The sequence below is a fragment of the Pimephales promelas genome, chromosome 8, assembly GCF_988280905.1.
Source record: "Pimephales promelas chromosome 8, fPimPro1.hap1.1, whole genome shotgun sequence".
In the NCBI taxonomy this organism is placed as follows: domain Eukaryota; kingdom Metazoa; phylum Chordata; class Actinopteri; order Cypriniformes; family Leuciscidae; genus Pimephales; species Pimephales promelas.
Window position 1 is genome coordinate 22,298,150 of NC_142776.1, and position 25,983 is coordinate 22,324,132.

At 37.4% G+C, this 25,983-nt stretch overlaps 1 protein-coding gene across 2 annotated transcripts; it reads right to left on the minus strand.

Annotated features, from left to right (window-relative positions):
* Positions 1-679: 679 nt before the first annotated feature.
* dipk1ab (divergent protein kinase domain 1Ab) lies at positions 680-25,834 on the minus strand. 2 transcript variants are annotated; one of them, XM_039691356.2, is made up of 6 exons: positions 25,607-25,834; positions 25,443-25,526; positions 5,790-5,924; positions 5,286-5,393; positions 4,755-4,931; positions 680-4,279 (listed from the first exon to the last, which is right to left on the minus strand). In XM_039691356.2, exons 2-6 carry the CDS (start codon positions 25,494-25,496, stop codon positions 3,467-3,469), a joined length of 1,287 nt encoding a protein of 428 aa, XP_039547290.2. In that variant the 5' UTR covers positions 25,497-25,526; positions 25,607-25,834; the 3' UTR covers positions 680-3,466. The 2 variants fall into 2 exon arrangements, with proteins under 2 accessions (XP_039547290.2, XP_088990291.1); XM_089134165.1 differs by lacking the exons at positions 25,443-25,526; positions 25,607-25,834 and adding an exon at positions 8,939-9,084.
* Between the last annotated feature and the right edge of the window lie 149 nt (positions 25,835-25,983).

Here is a 25,983-nt window from a genome sequence, read left to right on the forward strand (position 1 = left end):
CCAGTAAGTCAATGAAGAAAATGTTTAAATATCCCAAGTGACTACCGTGGCTCAACTATATGTTTATCAAGCGACGCGAATACTTTTTGTGCGAAAAAACAAACAAAAATAACGAGTTTATTCGACTATTTCTTTTCTTCCTTGTAGGCCAGAACGAGAATTCCTTAGATTTCCACGACGCATGCGCGAGATTTGCGATCTGCTTACGCCAGCTTACACTACTTTAGATCGCAATTCTCGCGCATGCGTCGTGGAAATCTATAAGGAAGTCTCGTTCTGGCCTACAAGCCGGAAGAAAAGAAATAGTCGAATAAACTCGTTATTTTTGTTTGTTTTTTCGCACAAAAATTATTCGCGTCGCTTGATAAACATATAGTTGAGCCACGGTAGTCACTTGGGATATTTAAACATTTTCTTCATTGACTTTTTGGGCCATCAAGAGGCAGTCCCTTAGGAGCCAATGTGGTAGTTATACAGCTCTCAAATTTAATCAAAAATATCTTCATTTGTGTTCCGAAGACGAACGAAGGTCTTACGGGGTTGGTACAGCATGGGGGTGAGTAATTAATGACTTAATTTTCATTTTTGGGTGAACTAACCCTTTAATTTTGTGCAGGATTCTGCGTCCTAACTTTATAAGGGTGCTAGCTTATTTACCAATACACATTTAAAACAAAGATGAAATGAAAAGCTTGGCATTTATTAAAATGAAACTAGTTGAAAAATAGTTAAACATTTCTGCACACATCTTGTCTCTAAAATGAATAAGTAAAATTAATTTTGTTTCAGTTTGACTTTTAAGAAAATGAGCAACAACATAATCGTTCTATTGTATTGAGTTATTATTCAGTCTGAAAATTATGAATCATGCAAATAATTTCAGATATTTAGTAGTTAAAATTGGAGTCATGGAAATGTTCTGAAATTTAAATGTTTTGTCTTCGGCAGATTTGAACAGGGGTTCCGCAATTTCTGATGCCAAGGCCCCCTTAAAGGGTTAGTTCACCCATAAATGAAAAGTCTGTCATTAATTACTCCAGAAAAGTCTGTTGTTCCAAATCCCACAAGATTTTCGTTCGTTTTTGGAACATGTAGATCTTTTTGATGAAATCTGAGAGCTTTCTGTACTCTCCATTGACGGCTACGCAACCGCTTTGATGCTTCAAAAAGTTCATAAAGAGATTGTAGAACTAATCCATATGATTCAAATGGTTAGGTTTAAATGTTCTGAAGAGAATTGCTTTATATGATGAACAGATTTATTCTAGGCTTTTATTCACATTTAAACAAACAAGCTCAAACGAACCTGCTTGACAGGAGAACGAACCGCTTGCTGTGTAACATGAGAATGAACTTGATTTGTTTTTGTTGAAGCTCAAAACGTGCTGTCTAACACATGAAAAATGACCTCATTGGTTCTTGTATGTCAAGCGAACATGCTTGAGCTTATGTTTACCACAACTGATGAGTAAGTTGATGTTTATTTGTGAACAAAAGCCTAAAGTCAATCTGTTCATCATATTAAGTGCATGTGTGTCTTCTTGAATCATCAAAGTGTCAGTTGCATAGTTGTCAATGGAGGGACAGAAATCTCTGATTTAATCAAAAAGATCTTCATTTGTGTTCCAAAGATGAACAAAACTCTTATGGGTTTGGAACGACATGGGGGTGAGTAAATTACTTTTTTTAATTATCCCTGAGATAAAGTAATAAGGTCTATTATAGTACTCACCTGAAGGATTATTAGGAACACCTGTTCAATTTCTCATTAATGCAATTATCTAATCAACCAATCACATGGCAGCTGCTTCAATGAATTTAGGGGTGTGGCTCTGGTCAAGACAATCTCCCGAACTCCAAACTGAATGTCAGAATGGGAAAGAAAGGTGATTTAAGCAATGCTTAAAAAAAAGCGTGGCATGGTTGTTGGTGCCAGATGGGCAGGTCTGAGTATTTCACGATCTGCTCAGTTACTGGCATTTTTACACACCACCATTTCTAGGGTTTACAAAGAATGGTGTGAAAAGGGAAAAACATCCAGTATGCGGCAGTCCTGTGGGTGAAAATGCCTTGTTGATGCTAGAGGTCAGAGGAAAATGGGCCGACTGATTCAAGCTGATAGAAGAGCAACTTTGACTGAAATAACCACTTGTTACAACCGAGGTATGCAGCAAAGCATTTGTGAAGCCACAACACGCACAACCTTGAGGCGGATGGGCTACAGCAGCAGAATACCCCACCGGGTACCACTCTCCACTACAAATAGGAAAAAGAGGCTATAATTTGCAAGTGCTCACCAAAATTGGACAGATGAGTCTCGATTTCTGTTGAGTCATTTCTACCCTATCTCACGACCAATTCGTACGAATTCGTACGAGTGATTAAAAAGTGGCTAATTCGTACGACCTCACTCGTACGAATTCATACGATTTGTCTAAACCCACGTGACGGTTATGTTTAGGGGCGGGGTCAGGGGTAGGTCATTCGTACGAATTCATACGAATTGGCCAATTCGTAAAATATGTACGATTTAGCAAAAATCGTACTAATTTGTACGACTGAGGTCGTATGAATTGTTACGAATTAGCCACCTCGTAAAATTCGTACGAATTCCCGTGAGATCGGGTTGGTCATTCAGATGGTAGAGTCAGAATTTGGCGTAAACAGAATGAGAACATGGATCCATCATCCCTTGTTACTACTGTGCAGGCTGGTGGTGGTGGTGTAATGGTGTGGGGGATGTTTTCTTGCCACACTTTAGGCCCCTTAGTGCCAATTGGGCATCGTTTAAATGCCACATCCTACCTGAGCATTGTTTCTGACTTTACTAGACTTTAAATTAGGTGAACTGCTATCTTATTTTTACCCACTATACCTTTAGTAAAACCCAGATTTGAATCCAGAGCTGTCACTATAATACAATTATTTATCTTTAATCAGAAATAAAAGATTAATTCAAAATTTTTAATTTGTAATATATATATATATATATATACATATATATATATATATATATATATATATATTAATTGTAACCCATTTATGTTAACAAGGTAACTTTGTCTGCAATAAAATTATCTTTTTTTTTCTGTAAAATGGGGTGCACCGGCCTCAGTTTGAAAACCCCTGAACAAGACAGATTGTCACAGTTTTTCTGAACAGGAATCTGCAGTAAGATTAACAATTTGGCTTTTTCACTTTGCACTGGAGAGGGCATGCATTAGCAGAAGAATTTCTATGCTGCCTACACTTTTAGAATTTGAGACCGAGTCAAGACTGAGTTATGTAACAAAACAAGGTGCCATGAAGAGTATATTGACAGTACTCCACAAATCCAGGCTAAAAATAAAATATGTAATTATATTAGGCAAAATATGGTTGGTCGATATCATTCAGACAGTCCCAGTCTGTTGTTCATAAATTCTGTGTTCTGTATATAAGACCAATAACTTAGTAGTATGTATTATTATGAGTCTTTAGTGTGAGATATCTTCTTCCAGAGCAGAGTTTTGAGGTTGTTGAGAATCAGGGAGTGCTCCATTTCCATCTGTTCGCTGGCGCCTTTGAGAGCAATGCAGGCGTACAACTGTTTCTCCAGTTCGTCTTTAATGTCTGATGGCGCACCATACAGAAGATAGTCCTTCAGTGTGCTACATACTTTAGCCAGATTCGGCCTTGTGACCTCCGTAGTGCAGCGGCGTTTAGTGAGATCACAGGAAGTGAGACAGTCCCTTCCGTACACACAGTCACTGTCCTCTTCACACCGCCTGTCACGCATTGCTTCCTGAAAAGCACCTTCGGGCACAATACGCTTTGCGTCTACCACCTTTATATCATGGCGCTCTGTGTAACCAAACCCCGTGACACTAACATCACACATGAGGAAGCTTCCGAACGTGCCGTGGAAGACATCCTCGATGAACTCGAGCAGACCGATTGCTATCTTAGCCTTGCGGGGCCAGGAGGGAGCAGCCCATTGGTCGATGCTTCGCCGCAGGCTGGCTGGAATCCACAGCTCTACCATCCATGGTAGGTTGATGCCATAGAGTGGTACGTAAGGAACCTTCTCCATCACATACAAGTCCCCACAGAAGCCCATCAATCTGGGGGTGTGCTCTCGGTCCTGCAGCACGACGGACAGCAGGAATTCATTCAGCTGCAGTAAAGCCCAGGCTGAATGTGCTTCTGACAGGGAGATCTGGCCATCCTTGTTGCTGTCAGCGACTCCAAGCACAAGGGTCACCAAATCTGCTAAGTTGGCTTGGTCTCCTACTTTTGCCTGTCAGGGGAAAAGTGTCTTTGAAAAGGGGTAATAACAGCTGTCTGTCAGCTGTCAAAGAGTAAAAATATCGCTTTTTATTTTACTAAACAGGCATATTCATGGAGTATTCAAGTAATGTATTCATAAATTTGTAAAAAATAGGGGTAGCTGAAAGTAAATGAGGGGTTCAATAGGGGGTTAAGTATAACAGTTTCAGTCAAGTCCTTCAGTGCACTATAGCACAGAGGTTTTCGTTCATTTATTTATTTACAGAGAAATCATACTGTTAATAAATATAATTATTATTATTACTTCCATTAATATTATATTAGGCTCAAAACAGTGACATCTGATGAGTGGTTTGGAGAATGGATGGTTATAAATGTCACAAGTTTACTAGTTCAATCATTAAAACTACAATGCTGAAAATGTTAAAGAGCAGAATGAATAAGTATGTTCAATTTATGTTACAAAACTGCATGGGATTTGGGACCTTTAGATGGCTGAAGACCATTTCTTTGAACTTCTCCATTGATGTCCCTCTGGTCGGCCTGTTAAAGGATGCAGACTCTTTCCGGGGCTCCAGTTCTGCACCCAGATCATAATGAGGGTCCTCCTCCATCTGGCACTTTATGATCCCTTCCAAATCCCCCCAACTCCCAGAATATACCTAAACAAGACGGTGTCAAGTGTGAGAGCACAAGTAAATTGAAAGTTTTATTTTTATCTTTCATAAGTCTTGTATTCATTAGCCACACTTGTCCCAGTTGTCTTTAAATACAATGTTAGTCGTCAAAGCAATTATAGATACCATTACAATGGCGAGCAGCACACACTCAGTATTAGATAATACAGTATTAGAAAAAGTGAATGGATGCATTTTGGATGGATCCATCCTTACTTTATAACTTTGCCAGCAAACTCATACCCGTGCAGATCCAGATCACCAAAAACACGCACTCAATGAAAGATCAGGATAAGAATTACTGTTATATTAAGGAGCAACTAGTTTGATGTGCCTGACCTGATTGCTGGGTTTGGCAGAGAGACATTTTCCCAAGTAAAGATTGTCCTTTTCACACAAGCTGTTGCAGGCTGAACCATCAATCACCCCCTTCCGGAATTTATCGCACTGGAAAGACATGGAGATACACATACGTCAGAGTCTACACTGCATTATTCATTTTATTCCATTACATTGTACTCCCCAAAGATTGCCTGATCCATTTAATAAGTCAGTATCTTTACAACTACTCTCCTCTAGATGGCTCCCTTTTGTATAAAATGTTTGCAAAACATCTGTGGAGGTGCACTTATCCCTTATTTAATAAAACCATAAAACTTGATCTATATAATTTAACAGTACATTTTTGCAGTGGTATCAGTATTGAAACATTTTACTTTTGCATCAAACTATTGCTTTTGTTTTACTGCATCCAATCTGCTAGGTGTCAGTGGAAGTACTGTCTAGTATAGAATGATTACCATATTGGTCAGCAAATATTTCATGTAAGAACTGAAAACTCACAATAGAGTTCTTGCACTCATGTCCACGACACAGCTCTGTGTATGAAGAGTATTCTACATACACCACCCAGCTTCCCACGAAAACAGCCAACCAGGAGAAAAAAAGGTACTTCATGTGTAGGTAGGAGAACCGGGCCTGTGCACCAACAGAGAGGGACAAAGAAACACCTTTGATAACATCTCACAAAATGAAAACTGAACTGTTTTGGACTGTAATTAAGCTTTGATTTCAGCTCTAGGCAGTTTTGAAGACATTTGTGTGCTGATGTACGCTGATTATGAGCTGATATAATTTGCTGGAGATTGTACTGCAGTGGTAGCGATAAGTGCCAGGACTGGACCAAATCACAGCTCATCCAAAAAGAAATGGGAAAGATTTGATTCTTTCTCGAATAGAGGATGAAATTATTAGCATTATTAGGTTTTATACTTAGAAGAAATGGTTATTTAGAACCAGAAATGGTTCTATCCCCCACTTTATATATGGAACTCCAAAATGGTTCTATATAGAACCATTTTTTTTTTTACATTTTTTGGTAAAAGGTTCTATTGGCCAAGTACGGAACCCCATGGTTCTATATAGAACCCAGAGGAACCCTTTTTTAAGAGTGTAGAACCTTTTAGGGGTTCCAAATACGTAGCGCTGATAGAACCGTTCCTTCTAAGTGTGTGTGTGTGTATATATATATATATATATATATATATGAAGAGTTCAGATGCAAAAGCCTCTAAATGTCATTTGAAATTTTCTTCTTGAATGATGATTTTTATCAAGCTTGTATATTTAAGTTCAGTAATTTCACTTAAATGGCAATGAAGATTACCTATTAATTGTCATTTAAGTGAAATTACTGAACTTAAATATACAAGCTTGATAAAAATGGTCATTTTAGAAGAAAATTTCAAATGGCATTTAGAGGCTTTTGCATCTGAACTCTTCATATATAAGAACATTTATTTTCAACTATTTTATTATTATTATTATTATTATTATTATTATTATTATTTATTAGCTTTCTAGTTTCATACACTTAAAATGTACTGCTAAAATGAATGTATTACTTATGAGGACAAACAATTGGACAAACAATATCCTTAATTTCGTCCATCATTTAACCGTTTAACCATGATAGAGGTATTAAACCCAGAAAAAATCCTCTCATCTTTTATTTATGTGTGACCTTTTAAAGCTCAGAGCAGTGGGAAACTATCTTCCTGACAGCCACACAGGATGTGTGATCCATTATAAATAGATCTGACATCCACTGAACGCACTTCCTTCATGAAATATCATTTTTATCTAGATTACTAAAAACAAAAGAGGTCAGAATTGATCTCAAATGCAACAGGGAAATGTTTCAAATCAAAATCATTTAGAACATTTCCGTGTTCCTCAGACAGATTTCTTGAGTCTTATACGGTCAATTTACTATATTTTCCTCTAGGTAGAATTTCCTTATAGGACATGAGGAGCAAAGTGTATCTAATGTATGTTACAGCTTCATCTTCCTTCAATATATTTACAGGTGCTTGAGAGAGATCGACTGTCAGGACGTAGAAAGAGAGATTTCAAATGAGGAGCTGGAGGCAAAGCTCGCCTGAATCTACAAGCAAACGTTTGAGTGAGCGGGGTAGCACACAGATGGCTAATTTCAGCACCATTTCCTTATCTGCAAAATCTGAGCTGACACAACTTCTCCTGCAGCATGAGGAGGAATGGCCTCGTGGCTGAAAGTGTGTAGATCTGGTGTCTGTATTTTTTTTTTTTTTTTTTTTGTATTTTGTATTTTAAGAGGAACTTTGTGTGGTAGCAGTGGTTTGCTGAGTACTTTACCTCCTGTATGCAGAGTTTGTTTAAAGGGATACTCCCCTTTTTTTGGAAATAGGCTGATTTTACAACTTCCCCAGAGTTAAACTGTTTAACCTTGGAGAAGTTGTAAAATCAGCCTATTTCCAAAAAAAAAAAAAAATGGAGTATCCCTTTAAGCTGATCATCATGCAAACACATCCACAGATATAGCAAAAGTAGCAAAAAGAAATAACTAAAGAAAGTGGAAGTATGTGATAACATGACAGTTGTGAAATGTGTCGGAAATCGCACTTTATACGGTGTTTTGTTTGGAACTTTGTGAGCGCAAAAAATTCTGCCTGTCCTTCGGATGAGACGTTAAACCGAGGTACTGACTCTCTGTGGTCAATAAAAATCCCATTGCCCATTGGCTTCTGTCCTTCATGGACTCTATCAGACTCCATACCCCCCTGAATGTGTGTAGTATGAATGAAATGACAATGTTGTCACTGTCATGTGATGTAGTAAAGTGTCCATTGGATGTACACTTCAAAGTCTCATCAGAAATAGGTCATACAGGAACTATTCGCATATACTATGAATTCAAACATACTGCTTGACTCACATACTCTTTTTGTCTACTATATGGAAGTATTCGGATGCAAGGATAATCTGCACAAACAGATCAGATCTATAGAAAATACTGTAGTTTATAATAATATGTTGTTGTTTTTGACATGTACCAAAATGAAGTGCAATGTTAATGGTTTTAATAAACCAAGTATGAAAGTGCAATTACTAAAGTGAAAATGAGTATAGTGAAGGTGGTGGAGTGATATAAAAAAAATATTTAAAGGAGATTTCTAAATCTTATTTGTTGTAACAGGAAAGCACACATTGTTTTTCAGTGCAAATCAAACCTCAGAGGAACAGTTTTCTGAACTTGACAAGTGCAAACTGCTTACAAAATTTATAAGAAATGCTGAATTATTAATTACAACGATTGCAGCCTTGCAATCTCTATATCAAAGTAGCTAGTGTTTAAATGTTGTGAGTATGATAGCCCTGACCGGCAAAATAAAATGAAGTAGAGAGGGTCGCATGATGAGTTTTTTTTTAGATTTAATCCCAAATAGAGATGTTCTGCTTGATGCAACATTTAAACAGTTTTTACCATAAAATCATTCATTATTTATTCTGCCTGCGTGTGAATGAGGCCAAGCATACGAAAAGCGTTTGCTTATGAGTTTTCTAAAACAGCATATTACACCATACTGGTGGTACTTTGAGTATAGGATAGAGTTCAACATTGTATTATTCACCTACAAAGCTTTTAACAATCTGGCACCGCAATACTTAACTGATCTCTTGGTCCCGTATGCCCCATCTAGAAACCTAAGATCCAGTGACCATGGCCTTCTGAATTTATTTCACTGTCCCAAAAGTAAAATTTAAAAAAAACATGGTGACTGCGCCTTTGTCGCCGCTGTGTGTGTGTGTGTGTGTGTGTTTTAATCTTTGTAAAGTACTTTGGTCAACCTTGGTTGTGTCGTAAATGTGCTCTATAAATAAATGATTGATTGATTGATTACTTTGGGATTTAATCCAGTGTAAACATCAAATTGCAAAACTTATAATGAACAATAAATTATGAGCCAAATGTTGGCCATTTTGAGATGATCAGCATTAGTCGGTAACAATGCTGACCGACATAAGTGTTAGCACTATCTTTTCTCAGTTCCAAAGTCTAAGCATATTTTCTGTTATAAATTCTGGCATGAAACTCTACAGGCTGGTGGGTCCTTAATGCAACCTGATGACATTTACATTGTTTACTACATGGCACTAGCTGATTGACTCGTGTCACTCATGCCAATGAGCTTGCAGCTTTACATTTAAATACCTGCTTAGCATTTGCTATAGCAGTTCCTCTGAAACCCTCCAACTTCCCCAGCTCCATATAAATCTGGGATGGGTAATATTATATATGCTCTTTGTGCAGCAGCAGTATGTCGTAGATGCCACAGCAGCATATCAATGTTTGTATTGGCAGTAGCAAGTCCCTCTACTTGCTATGCTGAGGCAGCATCTGCTGAGACCAAATACATTTACATTGTCATACTAAATAAGTCAAATGAATGCTGCATAAGTATCCATTTGCCCTGCAATCTTTAAATACTCCAGAGTGAATGATCTCATTACATATTCAAAGATAGTTGCCTATTATACATACTGCAAGAGATTAGCAGACAAATAACAGACCTGATGGAGCCTCTTCTCTCTATTAATGATGAAGGGACGTCAGTTGGACAGTGATGGACTTTCTTCTTCTTCAGTCTATTTTGCTTATGACTCAGTGCTTATGGCTCAGCTTTCTAGTTTCTCTCTCACAATGACATTTTATCTCAGAGAACATCCCCATTTCTAACTGACAGTAAGCTTCTTTTAATCAGCCTCCTATTTCATGGTACAAGCCTGAGTAAGAATTTATCTGTACTCTATTTTGTTAAAGCAAATCCAGTTATTTTCAGAGCCTGGAGATACAAACCAATATCCTAGACCAAGCTGATCTAAACCAATAACCAAAATGCCAATAATGTAAAGTAGATTGATTTCAAGCCCCAACTGATTGGACTAAACCTCACAATCTGAACTACCCATCCAGTTTCCAATGCTAAAATTGGTCAGGTCCAGAGAGCCTGGTCTACAGTCAACAGAAGTGAGATGATATGTGTTTTTCTAGACATATTTTGAAAGGAGGTTTTAGTCACCCTCTCATTGGACTCATATTTTAGTTTGTCTACAATTTAATTCTCTTACACTGTTTCTTTCTTCAGTGGCTTCCCTAATGACAGGCCATCACTCCCTCTCCTCAACGGACACTTCTTACAATTCTGCCATTTCCATCTGAGCATCCATCTTACTCTACTCTTTAAATCTCAGGCCCTTCAGGGTCTCTCCCCCCACGTCTCATACTCACTGCCTCACTAAGTCAGGATGACAGGCGTTGGAGAGTTGTGGCAGGCTAGCGTCCTGTACAGCCTTTCATACCTCACAAGGCCCAGAGGAGCTGTCGCCATGGCAATGGGGTGACAGAATGCTCAGTTTTGTAGGCAGACGTCTCCCTGGGTCCAAAGTCAAGGTTTGGGAGAAGAGGTTCATTCATCAATCCTAAATCAGTTTTCTGAATTCCGCCCACTGTCATCCTCTCCTTCCTGTTCAGCTTATGTCTGCGGGCTTAAATGTTCTAAATGATTTAAAAAAAACTTTACAATTCTAATACCTAAACCATATCTTGGGCATTCTGATGAAATGGTGCTATTTGTCTGCTATGAACGTCTCCATGACATACTCCGGGTAATTAAAAGATATATACTAATATTTAGCAGAAGATTGAACACCGGAAGTATGTGATAACATGAGTTCATACTTACAAATAATCAGATAAGAATGTGTATTTGGCGTTCTGTCCGAGGGGAGGGCTCCGAATTTGGCCCGAACCCAGAGTACTCCCCCCATATCTCTGGCTAGGATAGTAACTATGAAAGACCGGGTGGTGGAGCGATACATAAAACTGACATGATCATTTGACGTAAATAATCCAGCAGCTGCAGACTGATCTCATGAAGTAGCGTGTGAATGACACGACAATTCGTATTTCCATTTTTGGCGTGCTATCAAGACGCATATTTTCAGAGTGTTTATGAACGCAGTTGACTTAACGTTATTACTGTATATATAAATATATGACTTACCTCAATCCCGTACCTAAACCTACCCGTCACTGGAGTTAATGGCATTTATGACTGTTCCCTTGCTATCCTAGGGAAAAAAAAAGATCGCTCCCCAGATGTAGATCTACATTTTTCTTCGTTTCGCGCGGACATTTGACGGCGTGTTCAGACACGCGGAATCACTCGGACGTTAATGGCGTAGACATACACGCATACACGCGGATACACGCAGATAGCTCAAAATGCGTATAGATAACACACCACTTGACTCGAAAGTGGCGCGTATGTTTACGCAAAAGTCATGATGTCATGTTGGCAGCTGTATCATGTTGACATCCCAACGTACAGCATAGGTGGTGGTATTCCACCTTAACTCTGGTTGACACCGTGCGCAGCTGCTACTGCCGCGTAATGTTGTCAGATATGACAGACAAGACAACTCTACCCACACTCCAAGAAAGTTAGCTTGCCAGTGCGGAAGTTTTTTGGATTCCAAAACAACCAGTGTTGTTTGGATTTTAGATTTGAAAAATGACTCGTTAATCACCCCAGTCTGCAGGACTTGCTGATCAACAGTGAGAGCAAAGGGGCAACACCACTGATTCGTTCACCCGCCTCCGTCTCTGTTACCTTGCAGATTTGGACAATGTACAGAGAGTAAATTGCAATAGAGCGGTGCAGGGAGGATGTACATTTGTAGGCTAACCTGGATATTAGCATCACATACCTCTTTTCGACCAAAAAAGAACTGGCTCGGAACTGGTGCTGGTTCAAAGTTGGTTCAACTTGTAACCCCTTCTCAGAACCTGTTTGTTTTTCCACTGACTATAGCAGAGTGAATGAAGTTGTTACATCACCATACGTCTTAGCTTTCCCTGAAATGCTTGCGACAACTTTAAGCAGCACAATTACATTGGAAATACAATACATTACAAATACAATACTACATCATCTTTCTGCAAATATTTCTCCTGGCTTTGCTATCCAACATTTGGGTCAGACTGTCTTTCTACTTGCACTTTGTTTTTAGCAATGGCGGTCAAAACCTTTCCCATAGTGTTGTTGGTGACCCAGCCCCCGATGTAAGGGTGATGTGGTAAAAGAACAGTTCTCTGGTTCTAGTCCAGCAAAGAGTTGGTGCCGCTTTGGTACCAATTTTCCTGGCCGAGAACTAGTTCTTTGGCTGTCAAAACACAAAGAACTGGTTTGTGAGTAGGCACTGGCTCCAAATTGGCTCTCATAATGCTTTGGGGAGAAAAAGGGTAATAGTGGTTCCGTCAACTGGTTCCTTCAACAAAAACCTAAATTCCGTTTTTGGATTATTGCAGAAAATAAGCTTTGTGATCAACAAAAGTGTACGATACTAACACATTTTTTCTATCAAGATCATTTTCACCAATGGATAGAAATTTAATGAATTTTGAAGCCTAAATACAATCAGCATAAGTAAACATTTAAAGGTAGACAATAGACGAAGTAACAAACTACACCACGGTCCCACGTCTTCAACGTCACCACCACTAAGCATCCAACAATTCTTTCAGTTTTATCTAAAAACATTTTCCCTGAAAGTTTGAGTTTGAATAGTTTGTAATAGTGCGATTATACGTGCAATGAGACTGTAAAAGTGGACTGAGCTTACTGTTTAATCTTCCCGACAGCAACTGTTTCAAGACATGCAACTTTAAAAAACGACGTGTGGGGTAACACACTCTATTGCTCTATTGCTGCGTCCCAATTCAGGGTCTGGAATTCATGCCAGTGACGACAGTTTTGTTTTGAGAGAAATTGCTAAATTACAATTTTAAACGCAAGTATTGGGTTTCAATTTGCTTAAATATCTAAAGATACAAACCTTTAAAGTTCAAATCTTGACTTACCTTACCAAGATGTGATTATATATTTTATACTCTTTATATTATACAGAAATTGACATATTTGGTCATTGACATTATGTTCACCATAAATATGGTGAACATATTTAGACAGTTTGTACAGTTTGTGAACCCTGTTTTGTTTTCAGACAGTTCAACATAACTTTCAAAAAAGTCCAGTACAAATGTTACTCCCACTCATCAATGGTAGCAGTCACAGTTGCTAGGCAACAAGCTCAATCCTCCGTGGGCTAGACCTAGATTTAACATCGCTCGGTCCGATCTTTGTGGACTTCGAAGGTGTTTCCTATCCAGTCTGAGTCCTTCAAAGGATGCGGCCTCTGAATTGGGACACAGCTAATTACTTTGCCTAAACGAGGAAATATTGCATTAACTTGTTAACTGTTGTGTTTTATTAAATTGACATCCCTCCACTGGTTTCTAGTCCAAAAGTATGCTTATTCAGATAAAAAACATGTATGGATTGTCTTATGTTTACTTCAAATATCTTTAGAGATCAGTATTTTTATCTATTATTATTCAAAATAGGGTGATGAGAGCATTGTGGAATGTAAACTCTCTCATGTAATTTATGTTTCATTCATACTCGACACCGGAGTGCACAATAAGATCAGGAAAATTCTCTAATATGGACAAAGATATCGCTGCAGCTGAAATAAATTCAGAAAGAGACATTTTGACTGAATAAACAGTATATTATGACGCGCCGCATAGAATTTAAATCAAACTTCGCTTAGCAATACATACATAACACACGTGCATATACACCTGTAAATTATATACATGTATACTATTGGATGTTCAAAATACATATTTGAAATACACGTGCACACTAATATGAAATCCATACCAATACATATTATGTCAGTAATGAATGTATATAAACTTATCTCGCGTTCACTACAGCGAAGATGGCGAGTCTGCATCGTCAACTTTATCAATTTATCAACAATTCAAATGTTTAATGCATAATCATTACTTTCGCCAGTTCTTTGCATAAAAGAAAGGTTCTTTGTGGCAAGCTTTATTTCAGTTGTTGTGTGATATCTCTGCGCCCCCTGTGTTGATGCTTCACACTCCTGGCCAGTTGGTGGCGGTAAATGCACCTTTTAGCTGGTGTGCCAACTGCCATAAAACTCCAAAAGAAGAAGAAGAATAAATGACTTCCTTTTAAACTGAAACGACTTCCTTTTGCACTGAAAAGTTCACACACATCCACATATGAAATCACTCACATATACATACATACATACACAACTAAAGCATGCATCCACATTTTATTTTGTATGTATGCGAGAGTGTTTTATGGATGTGTATGTGTGCATCGGGTTTATATGTATGTGCGAGTGTTTATAGGTGTATATGCATGGAAGTTTATATGTATATGCGATTGTGTATAGTCTGTCTGCGTGCAGCAAGTGTATTATGTGCGAGTGTTTATAGGTGTATGTGCATGGAAGTTTATGTATATGCGAGTATTTATAGGTGTATGCGTGCATCAAGTTTATATGTATATGCAAGTTATTTACAAGTTTATATGCATTCATTACTAACATAATATGTATTGGTATAGATTTCATATTAGTGTGCACGTGTATTTCATATATGTATTTTGAACATCCAATAGTATACATGTATATGCAAGTAATTTATAGGTGTATATGCACGTGTGTTAATTATGTATTGATAAGTGAAGGTTGATTTAAACCCTACTTTTTAAGTTTTTAAGATTATATATAAGAAATTTTAAGATTTTTAAACGTTTTTGAAAAATCTCTTATGCTCACCTGCATTTATTTGATCAAAAATACAGTAAAAACAATAATATAATTAAATATTATAGCAAATAAAATGTTTTGTATTTTTTTGAATAAACTTGGAAAATCTAATGGCAAAGCTGAATTTGAATGAACAGGACCCATTACAGAGACACTATTTCCTCGGTATGACCCATCTCTCTCCAGGATGATTCACAAAACTCAGCTGCAGCTGCAAGTAATTCATTTAATGTTTCCAGCTAGCACTGGGCATATTTCTAATGATTTCACGTGATCACTGTTTTCGCATACATAACTGTAAAATGTGAATGCATACTCGCATCTTGCATAATGAGAGAGGAGCTGAGAAAGCCTAACAAAGACTTTCCAAAGATAAAAAGATGGAGAGGATCAAATCAGTCAGTCCACAAACAAAATTACCACAATTAATCTGATCAAGTCTTATCATCCAGGAATCCATAACCTTGTTGCTACGACAGACAGGCATTACCCATAATGCTTGGAATGCATGTAAACCATTTCATTGTTTTTAAACAAGACAACACGAACAGCAACGCTCTGCTTCTTGGGTATCAAGCAGTCGCTCATGAATCAAATAGAGTGAGTTTGACTTCAATAGCTTTGTAGTTTGTCACTCGGGATGACGGGTCCCCCCCTTGTGACAGGAAGTGTTTCCATGGCAGCACTTTGAATTAACAGAGGATTGCAGTGTCAGTGCAGCTCTCATCGTTTAGTACACTGGGATCATGCTGGTCAGTGGACCGTCTGTATGTATGTGTCAAACAGCATTTAGATGTTCCGCTGCTGTGAATACAATGTGACAACAGACAGTGTGAAAAATTCAGCAGCGGCCCCCACATCACTCTCGGCTCTCAGCCGAACTGAAGACTGCCGTGTGGAATTTCAATCACAACTCGGAGAGAAAAGTCCACACAAGACTCCGTACCACATGCGCCTGTGGCTTGGCCTTTCATGGGGGTATAGAAAAGGCATAGAGGGGCAAATAGTTTTGGGAGTTTTTGCAAGACTTTATTAAGCGAGCCAAGAATGAAAGCCGCATTTTGGAAAATGCACTTCATAAGAACTTTATTTATTTTTTATTTTTTTTTTGAGAGCTCTATCAGCTCCTCTTACAATTATGGGCTTTAAGGACAGGGTCTGTCTGTCAGCACTTTGATATGAACTGTCTTTAGGCGGTGCTTAGTCTTGTGTAGCCAGACCTTCAGACTAACTTTATCGCTGCTTTCAATTGGCTAAGGGCCGCCCAGAAGTCACCTGACTGGCATGTAAAGCAACCAATTACAATTTGTTTAGTTCAGTATCATGTTTACGGGTGTGAAAAAAATAATGCCAATGTCCCTACAATAACAGATCGGCGTATAAAACTCTTGGACGTATTTTAGTCTATGCTGCAAATTTCACATACTTCACATACTTTTGAAAATCCTGCATTTAGATGATCCTGACAAGCACTTCCCAGGTGGACCTATTAAGAACGCAATACATGTGTCTCCTGGAATTCAACCAATCGGATGAAGATTTTTAAACTACAGAAGTGTTTCCAATTCTGTGTGCCATATGCATCGTATTTAACCAATGGTCCGTGGTCATGACGTCTGATGCTAAGACTAGCTGGAGCTCTGAGCAATAGAGTCTTAACAGGTTTATATTTTGATGATTTGTTAGTGGGACATCATCACAGAAATCGGTAAATGGCAAATAAGTGTGTCCAATAATAAAAAAAGCAAAAATCTTTCCTAAAAATTAAAAAATTTTAATCATGTTTTGCAACAATTTCAAAATATCAAAAAAAAAAATAAAAATAAAAATTTTGCACCATATGTCCTTTCAACTCATTCTCATCCTAGGGCACCATATAGAGATGCTTTTGACAATGCGTATACATCCAACGCACATGGCAGCCTTTAGCGTCAATATAATGCCTGGTTCAGATTACACAATATTTTTTTTCTGTTACGATAGTCACTGTGTCAGATTGCGCGATTTTAACTCCTAAAATCTTGTCCTGTCGTGGACAAGACACATGATTAATCGTATTTATGTTAAAACATTTTGTTAAAATAAATAGTATCGGCAAACGATAGCACGCAATTAAAATTCACCATGTCTATTTTCTAAATGCGTGTTATTGATTTTGAATTGATCATTAATGATTAATCCATCCAAGTTTTGGTTACTGGACTTCTGGACCTCCGACTCCTGACAGAATTTGCATTTTAGGTGAACTATCCCATAATGTATTAATTGTAATATGGACTCATGCACTTTCTGTAAAGCTGCTTTGAAATGATGTGTATTGTGAAAAGCACTATACAAATAAACGTCAATTGAATTAATGGCTACTCATAGCTGTCTCTGCATATTTAAATGCACAGCTTTACATTAAATACAAATGAAAGCCTACCATCTGCATGTGATTTATCTTCTTTGCTGCCCTCCCATGAGGTTAAATCTGTTTGCACTCAAGCATGTATGCATACTAGTCGGTTTAAACTAATAAGTACTTCGCTTGGCTCACTGAGACATGCTGTAATGCTCATTGCCATGGTGTCTCAGATCGATCCTTGCTCCATTACAAGTGCAGTTCTCCACAAACAAAGCAAACCCACACCTGACCTTTTCAATCAATGCACAGAGACATTAATTTCAACTCAGCTAATGTGGCATGTTCATCCTCAGGACAACATCGTTCCTCACTACAGGCAAAGCCAAACAGAAGTATATAATGAGAGGTTATTGATTGAGGCTTTGTGTCCGCTTTTCATTAGTGGCTGAGTGAGTGAAGAGCAGTGGCTGTGGAAAAGGTGGGCAGAAACAGTGGTATCCCAATGACCCTCAAAGGCTTTCATCTAACGTTTTAATCAAAACTGATCTAAAGACATACAGGCAAAAGGGAGTGTGTGTGTTAACTGTTAAGTGAGGTGGTCTGCATCTTAAAAGATCTTCCGCTATTCTCAAAGCTACATTTAACCTGCTGCTGCTGACCAGCCTGTGAAGAAGTGCATGAAAGAGATCTTCACTTTTTTTTCTTAATGTTTCGTATAATGTTATACAATGTTATTGTAGTTTTTTTCTTTATATACACCACCGTTCATAAGTTTGATTTAGAGTCTCTTATGCTAACCAATGCTGCATTTACTTGATCAAAATACAGAAAAATTACAATATTATTACAATTTTAAAAAACTAATTTATTGGAATACATTTTAAATGGAATTCAGTCCTGTAATGGCAAAGCTGAATTTTCAGCAGTCATTATTCCAGTCTTTAGTGTCACATATAGTGCCATTTTAATATACTTTTCATGAATTTAATGCATCCTTATTAAATACAAGTGTTAATTTATTTTCTTTTTTTAAATATATAACACTGAAATAACAATATTATTTTTTTATTTTAACTAAAAAATATTATTCGCATGACCTCATTTTGCTCCACGCGTAAATCTATCTTTTTTGTCACATATTTTTATTAATAAACAAACCAACAATATTGGGAAGAAAAAAATAGGCCTTCTGAAAAGAAAAAAAAAATTCCGCTTCTTCCTCCTTAGCGCTTCATTGTGACCATGCAGGACATGTTTGCAAATACCAGGCATCACTACATGCAAATGTGGGCAGACATATGTTAATGTATTCCTCTACATTAGATGAAAGTTATTAAAGTTACGAGCCATTCTTGCAGCTTAGTTTCAATAGACATTCTAAATTAACAGTGAGACATTTGAGTTCTAAAACTATACCTTCAAAAGCAGAACAAGGAAAATTCATGATCTGAAGTGTCCCTTTAAACCATTTTTATTACAAGATATAAAACAAAATGGACTTACTATCAATTTCTTAAACCCTCTAAATAAGAATAAAACATTTGGTTTCTGTAATATGACTGGAAATTCTATCTGCCGAAGGCATAAATCTAAACGAAAAGGTAAAATATTGCACTCCCTTAGGCTGTGACAGTTTGTTAGGTATGACAGCAGTGTCTCTATTGAGATAAACTGCAGACAGACAGCTATCTTAAAAGGTCCGCAAAAGCTTACAATTTATTCAACCTCCTAGTGCCGACAGCTTCGATCACAAGCTTTACTCTTTGCTCTTTCAAAGCCTAGCCTTCGATTTCAGGTACTCTGCGGGAAAAAAAATGTCCATACATATAGGAATATGGAGCATTATAATCCTCAAACCCCTCAGTGGCTCGGTGAAAGATGATCGGATAGAAGAAGCGGATCAAGTGGGGGAGAATTTTTGCACTGACACTTGTTTTCAAGCTTGCCCTCAACTCATCCATAATTCATGTTCATAAAGCGATTTCTTGCTGCTTCTCCCTAATGCCCCCCTCCCCTTCAGACAAATGAGCGACGGATGGAGAAAGCAACAAAAAGAGCAAGGAAATGTGACAATGACACGCATGAACTCAAAAACAAAAGGGTTTTTAGTGTCCTGGACTGTAGAGAAAACAAGAATATTCTCTCGCTAAAAGAAATATAAGGCAGAAGGAACAAGAAAAAGCTTCTCTGGTGCATTATAAGTGTGATGGATGGGAGATAGTGTTAGTAGTTCCCACTCTCTCTCTCTCTTCCTCCCTGTTTCTCTGGTCCCAAGCGGCGGCGTTCTGATGGAAGCAGACGTCACACAGGCACTGCAGGTCTAATTTGACTCATCTCTGTGAGAACAACCAGCAATCAGGCTCCCCAGCCCGTTTCTCTCACTCCTGTTTCCCCATGGGACACATCCATCTACACACTGACTCAATGCTGCAACAGTCCAAAGTGTTTACATAAACCTAACCACTGAAGCTCAGGAAGGTTGCGATTCAGGAAGGTTGTGATTCAACACATATTCACATGAAAAAAAGCACATGATTAATGAGGAATGACAATCAGTTGCTCCTTGTTCCACATGCGGTGATGTGTGTGACTCCAACAGCAACAAATAATGTAGTCATAGCCACATCTTGTTCGCTGTTTCACAAATGTCATTTCAAAAAGCATGCTATATAAAGACTTACGTCACAAAAGAATTTTCACAAGACATTGTGCCTAGGGCCCTCTGAATTCTTAATCCGGCCTTGTATGTGTATTAAAAGATTACTTCTCTGAGAGAATCCGAGATTTGGTATATTTAGCTACTTTTATCTAAAATTTTCAAGATGATTTTATCTTAATAAAAACCCTAAAATAACACACTATATTCTAGACTCGATCCAGCTTCCTGCTGTCCTCATGATATATATTTGATATATTTAAATGTGCACCATATAACCTCATTTAGCATGTGACACAGTTATTCTGGGCTGCACTGGAAGCAAAGAGGGCCAACCTGACACTCATAGTAAATAGGAGACCTGGTTTTTTTATTCCCACAGGGACAAAATAGAGGAGATTGGTCGTCTGACTGTGACAGATCCCTAAACTACGCTGAAATATGGCTGAAATGAGAATCAAGTTTTTTTTAATTCTAATTCTAAACTCTAAACATACTGGACAGTAGTTTAGCCACACAAGACGCAGGACAATAACTAGGACAACAGAAGAATTAAAACAGTGATCATGCTTTTTATAAGCATCCAGATTTAGTTTCATTGAATGATAGAGATAAAGCATTCCTGTGCTATCACACGGTTTTAAACAAAATAATTGAATGCTTTTGGCTGAAAGAGGACTGTATGGATTTTGAGTCATAGTGAGTCAGCCAAATAAGAAACATAGACATATCTTCAAGCATTTTTTTCTGCTGTGGCTTGATAAAACTGCTTCACCAAATCTCTGCTTAATTGGAATTCATGGAACAGCATTGCAGTATATTTGGACTCTTATGACTAACACCAAAACAGCTGATACTTGTCATACACTTGCATATGAAAAGTGTAATGGAACCTATATAGGGTGAGAATTGCGTGAAGAAATGTACCGACCTATGGGACCAGAAACAATACACTGCACTGGGGTAACTGTGTCATTTTGTATTTGGCTGCTTATATTACCTTCCCTTTTGTCCTTGATAACTGAAAGTTTGTCTGGACTTGTTTTCTGAAGGTTCCCTGTGGAATTTTTTTTTTTCTTCTTTGGAATGCCCTCTTTCCCTCATGGGCGGATGGTCACAGTGTTTTGGTCCCCAACATTTGCAAAAAAGAGGAACCTTAAAACGAACCTCTGGAACCTGGCCCAGGAGGAGCCTATTAAAGAAGAGTTTAGACATCTGGGTTTATGACAAATAAGAGTGTGCAAAGAAGGGGAAAATAATTTAATAATTGTTTGATATTTCATCCTTATATACAAGTTGGTTTCATGTGGTTTTGAAAAGCTATTTTCAACAAAAGTCTAAATCGAATCCAAGTCTGATAATGTCTTATAACTACAAAGTACATTTTTTTATAATATAAATCATAAAGACAAAAAAAAAATATTTAATGATTTTTTAATGGTTACATTTTTTTACAAATACCATGAATTAATATTGCCATGTCATTAAAAGTTGAAATTATCTGATATTTTATACATTTATGAAGGTCTTCAGGGATCCTCTCTATGATATAATTTCCTTATTTATGATTATTTAAATTAATGTTATTTGAATGAATTTATGATTTATTTACTCAGTAACAAAAATATCAAGACATGAACTGTCAGAACTGTCTGAACTGTGCTCGTTATAGAAAAGATGTATCCAAGTCATCAGATGCACTGGAGTCACCTATTGTATCCGTTGGCATTCCAACTCTTCTTCTGCTCTGGAAGTCTATGGCAGCCCATAGAACCGCTTAAGAGAAAGTTATGAAATTTGACACACAGACAGAATCCAGTCTTTTTTTTTTCAGCCAATTTTCAGCAAAAAAAAAAACAAAAAAAAACGTACTTTTTCTAACTCCTCCTATAGGCCATTGCTCTGGTTTTCAAGAAAATTCAACCAGATCATCTTCAGACCAATGCCGACAAAGATATGGAAATTGATTAGTCAAACCATTCGCGAATAATATGCAAACAAATTTGATGAAGAGCATGCCAAAATGTACGTATAGTGTGGGAATTAAAGATTGGATTTTTATTCATTTTAGTTATATTTATATATATATATTACTTAATTACACGACAAAAAAAATGACCGTTCAGGTCATATCAGACAGATCATTTTTAAGTTGAATGCACATGAATGCCAACAAATAAACTTTTATTTTGCCTAAAATAGTAATATGTTTTTAATTGCTCATTGTTGCAGTTGGTCTGATGCGCCCAGCCGTGATGGCATGACTTATCGTGCCTTCTTTGTGCTTGGCACCTTCATCGCTGCTTGCAGCTGGGTTTTTTTTTATTATTATTATTATTAAATGTATTTCTGAATAAATTAATAAATTTCGACAAATAGCATCAAGTCCCTGACCTATCTATTTCAGTAAAAATGCAGATGTCTATATTTAATTAACTTGAGAATCCTAATAAACACAGCCAAAAATGTGTTCACTTATATTATATTCAGCTGTTATCACTACGGCTTTGTACAAATGCTGTATCTGAAATATGTGAATCATGCCTCTGGCTGAGAGAATTGTAGAACATTACAGAGAAACTCACCTCCTGAACAAGCCTACTATTGTGTCCTGAAGCATTTAGTCTCAGTAACCTTGTGAATTTTATGAGGCAAGTTCTACTAATTCCTTCCATATAATGTTTAAGAGCATAAAGCTGATATTTTATAATAAAGTCTCTGAGTACATGACCTCTAAACAGAATGCGTTATGTAGATAAAATGATGATTTCTAGTTTGTCCATTTAGAGAGAATAGTGGCTCCAGAGGTCTAAGTATTACATCAGATCCTTTGGGCATATGAACAGATTTATAATATAATATGGCTCTTACATTTTCCAAAAAAATTAAATCTGCCCCTGCAGAGTAAAGAAGAAAATGTAGGTGAAGTCTTGTTCACAGGGGACAGCCACCTTTCCTTCAAACTAAAATAGTGTACAAGGACCAGTGCAAAGTGGTTAATATCTACTTCTAAGATTCACTTTGCTCACTAAAAAGCACATATCTCACATTCATGTTCTCTCCATCAATCTTTTACTTTGAGCAAGCAAACACCAGACAGTAAGCCAGACTTCGAAGCATGCAGGATTACAGTCTTCAGAAAATAAACAAAATGCTCAAAGTAGAGCTGCCGTCAGTCTGAACCACTCATCCCTCCAACCACAACACTGATGCCATTGCCTTCATTTTGAGGAATGTACAGTAAAAGAACTAAATCAAGGATTAGCCTACCTGCCACCACAGGTTTCACCTTATAGACCTTATGCGCCAGAGAAACAAGCGTGCAGACATCTTTAGAATATTGTCTTTGAACTTCCGTTTTTGTGGTCGCTCTGTAGGCTATATCTCTATATGGCATTGCTGTCCAGGAGTAATTAAGTGGATTTACTTAATGAAATTAATTAAGAAAAAAAAATGGATTTAGTTAACGAAAGTTATTGTGAGGATTGTAATGTTTAAAGCAGATATCTTAACAAATGTCAGTAGACTGGAAAGATTTTAAAATGATCGCTGTAAAAATACAGACTGGAAGATAAAAGACAACGAGCGCAGCGCTGAAAATGGGCGGAGCTACAAGACTTCTTAACTTATTTCACACAAACAAAACAGAATTTGTCTGCGTTATGAGCTATTCGCACACTGAAGTGTGAGGTAACCAAGGAATGAGAAAGAAAACCCCAAAAATAAAATGTGTTAAAGTTTGTGTTCATTTTTTTCTGATTAGTAATGACGACACTCATAGTGCCACACTGTGTTCTCCAAACAAAGGATCTACATGATTTAAAAGACTTTGCTGTCAATAAAAGAAATAAAGAAAAAAAATCTAACTTAATGAAGCAAAAATAAGTTGGTTTTATGATGCAGTGAAAGCGATACCATTTCTTAAGTAAAATACTTAACACAGCCAACTCTGCTCATTTTAAATCTGTGGTATTGGTCCAATTTATGTAGGCCTACAATTCTGCATTGGTGTACAATGCATAAAAAGCTCTTAGCTTATAGGCACATGGGCCTATATGGGAACAGCTCTGTATTATCAAATATAAAAAGAATGCTTTGAATGTTTTGGATCACAGACTTAAGTTTGGTCTCTTTTTAAAGAAAACACATGGCTGATTATTGCTGATGTGAATGAAATTTATTATGATGAAAAATGCATAAAAAATAATTTAAAAAAATATATGAAATTTAATTGTATATATCAAATTAAAACAAGTTTTACTCTAAAACTGTGAGAAAATCAAAGCCATTTTCTAAACAAGTTCCACAGTTTCACAGACAAGGCTTAAGCTTAGAGACTAAAATGCATGTTTGAGCTATTTTAACTGAAAGCTAACTGACAATATTGAAATATGTCAGTGCCATTGTTTTGGCTCAAGATGCACATATAATGTTTCTCTACCTTAGGCATGTTTATAAAAGCTATTATATAAACTCGGGCCTGGCTTAATCTAAGCCGCCCTGTTTGTGAAAGCTGTTGTGTTCCAAATAGAGGTTGATATCTCAAAAATATTAGCTTTCAGTAAGATTTTGTTTGGGTGCAGTAACGTTTCCATTTATGAATTCACTTGGCATTCGTTTCCACTGTGGTTGTTTTTTACAAGTGCAAGCCTAAGAGTGACTGTTTTGTGACCTTTACCAAGTTTTATACCACTGAAGTAAAAAATTGGTGGAAAATGACCGAACAGCACCAGTGTGTTATTTATTTTTAATAGTCTATTTCAGGGGAACATAACTTTGCAGAAGCATTGAAGACTCCCAAATAAAAATAAAAAATCCCTGAAAAAGTCTGTAGTAATGAAACTAGGTTTATTATTCTCTTGAGTTGAATATATATGAGCTTGTATCGACGTTGCTCATTATTAATAGAAGTGTAAAATGAGGTCGTCAATCTTTGACGCATGGCGCTCAATGAGTTTGGGAATTCATGGTTTAGCTATATTTTGAATTACGTTTCTGACAGGTAGGAGAAATGTTTTCAGCAGGACTATAAAAATGTTATACAGCAGCACGGTTGCTACAGCAACGACCGACCAGATGATGAATAAAACGCAGCAACATCCGTTTAATCCATCATTTTCATTAAATCACAGGAGAAAACGCAACGGATTCAGTTGCGGAAATTCCATTTCGCTGTTTTAGTAAGATATTACAGTGAGGTTAATGGATAAAGGTCGAAGAAAATGGTTGAAAAGAGTCGCGGATGTGCCGCTCGATTAGTCGCTAGATTAAAGCTAGTTCGATAGAGTGACGCTTAAGAGATGAAACTTCAGAGTCCAAACGGGATAACAGCGTCCACCTCGTCCCTTCAAATCTCTCACACACTATTTATTCCAAGTACACAAATGGCTAGTAAAACAAAACACTCGGTACGATTTATAAACAAGTTACATGCGATGCTTATTTGTCGTCTTACCTGGATATAGACGGGTCGCTTCAGCCAGATCCATGGTATCAGACCCCTTGCCATGATTGAAACACCACATCTCACAGCGCTAACCTACGACATACATCATTAGTGCACGGTCAAAGCCATTTAAATTATACAAAGCACAAATTAAAACGACAAATATCCTTTACCAAGCCAAGGTCTTTCTCGCCATGAAGGAAAGAGGATGGTGAAGAGTATGTGATGCTCCTCACTCACTCAGGCGCCGCACCTCACGCGCGATGAGCAACATGCGCGCACATCAACTGGACGAGCTCGCGTTCATCAACAACTATTCTGTTATTTTATCACAACAATCTGTTGAAGCCTGAGGAAGTTTGTGGACATCTAGATTGGTGCTTAGGTGATTTCAGTGTCGTTTCCCTTATCTCCGGATAATGTGCACGCATGTGGACTCGTGATTAGAAACAGACCAGTGTGTGAAACTCTGTTTGCTGCACTAAAAGCTCGGTTTTCTAAACATTTTACAATGGATAAACACGAGCTGGTATGACACTAAATAGAATAG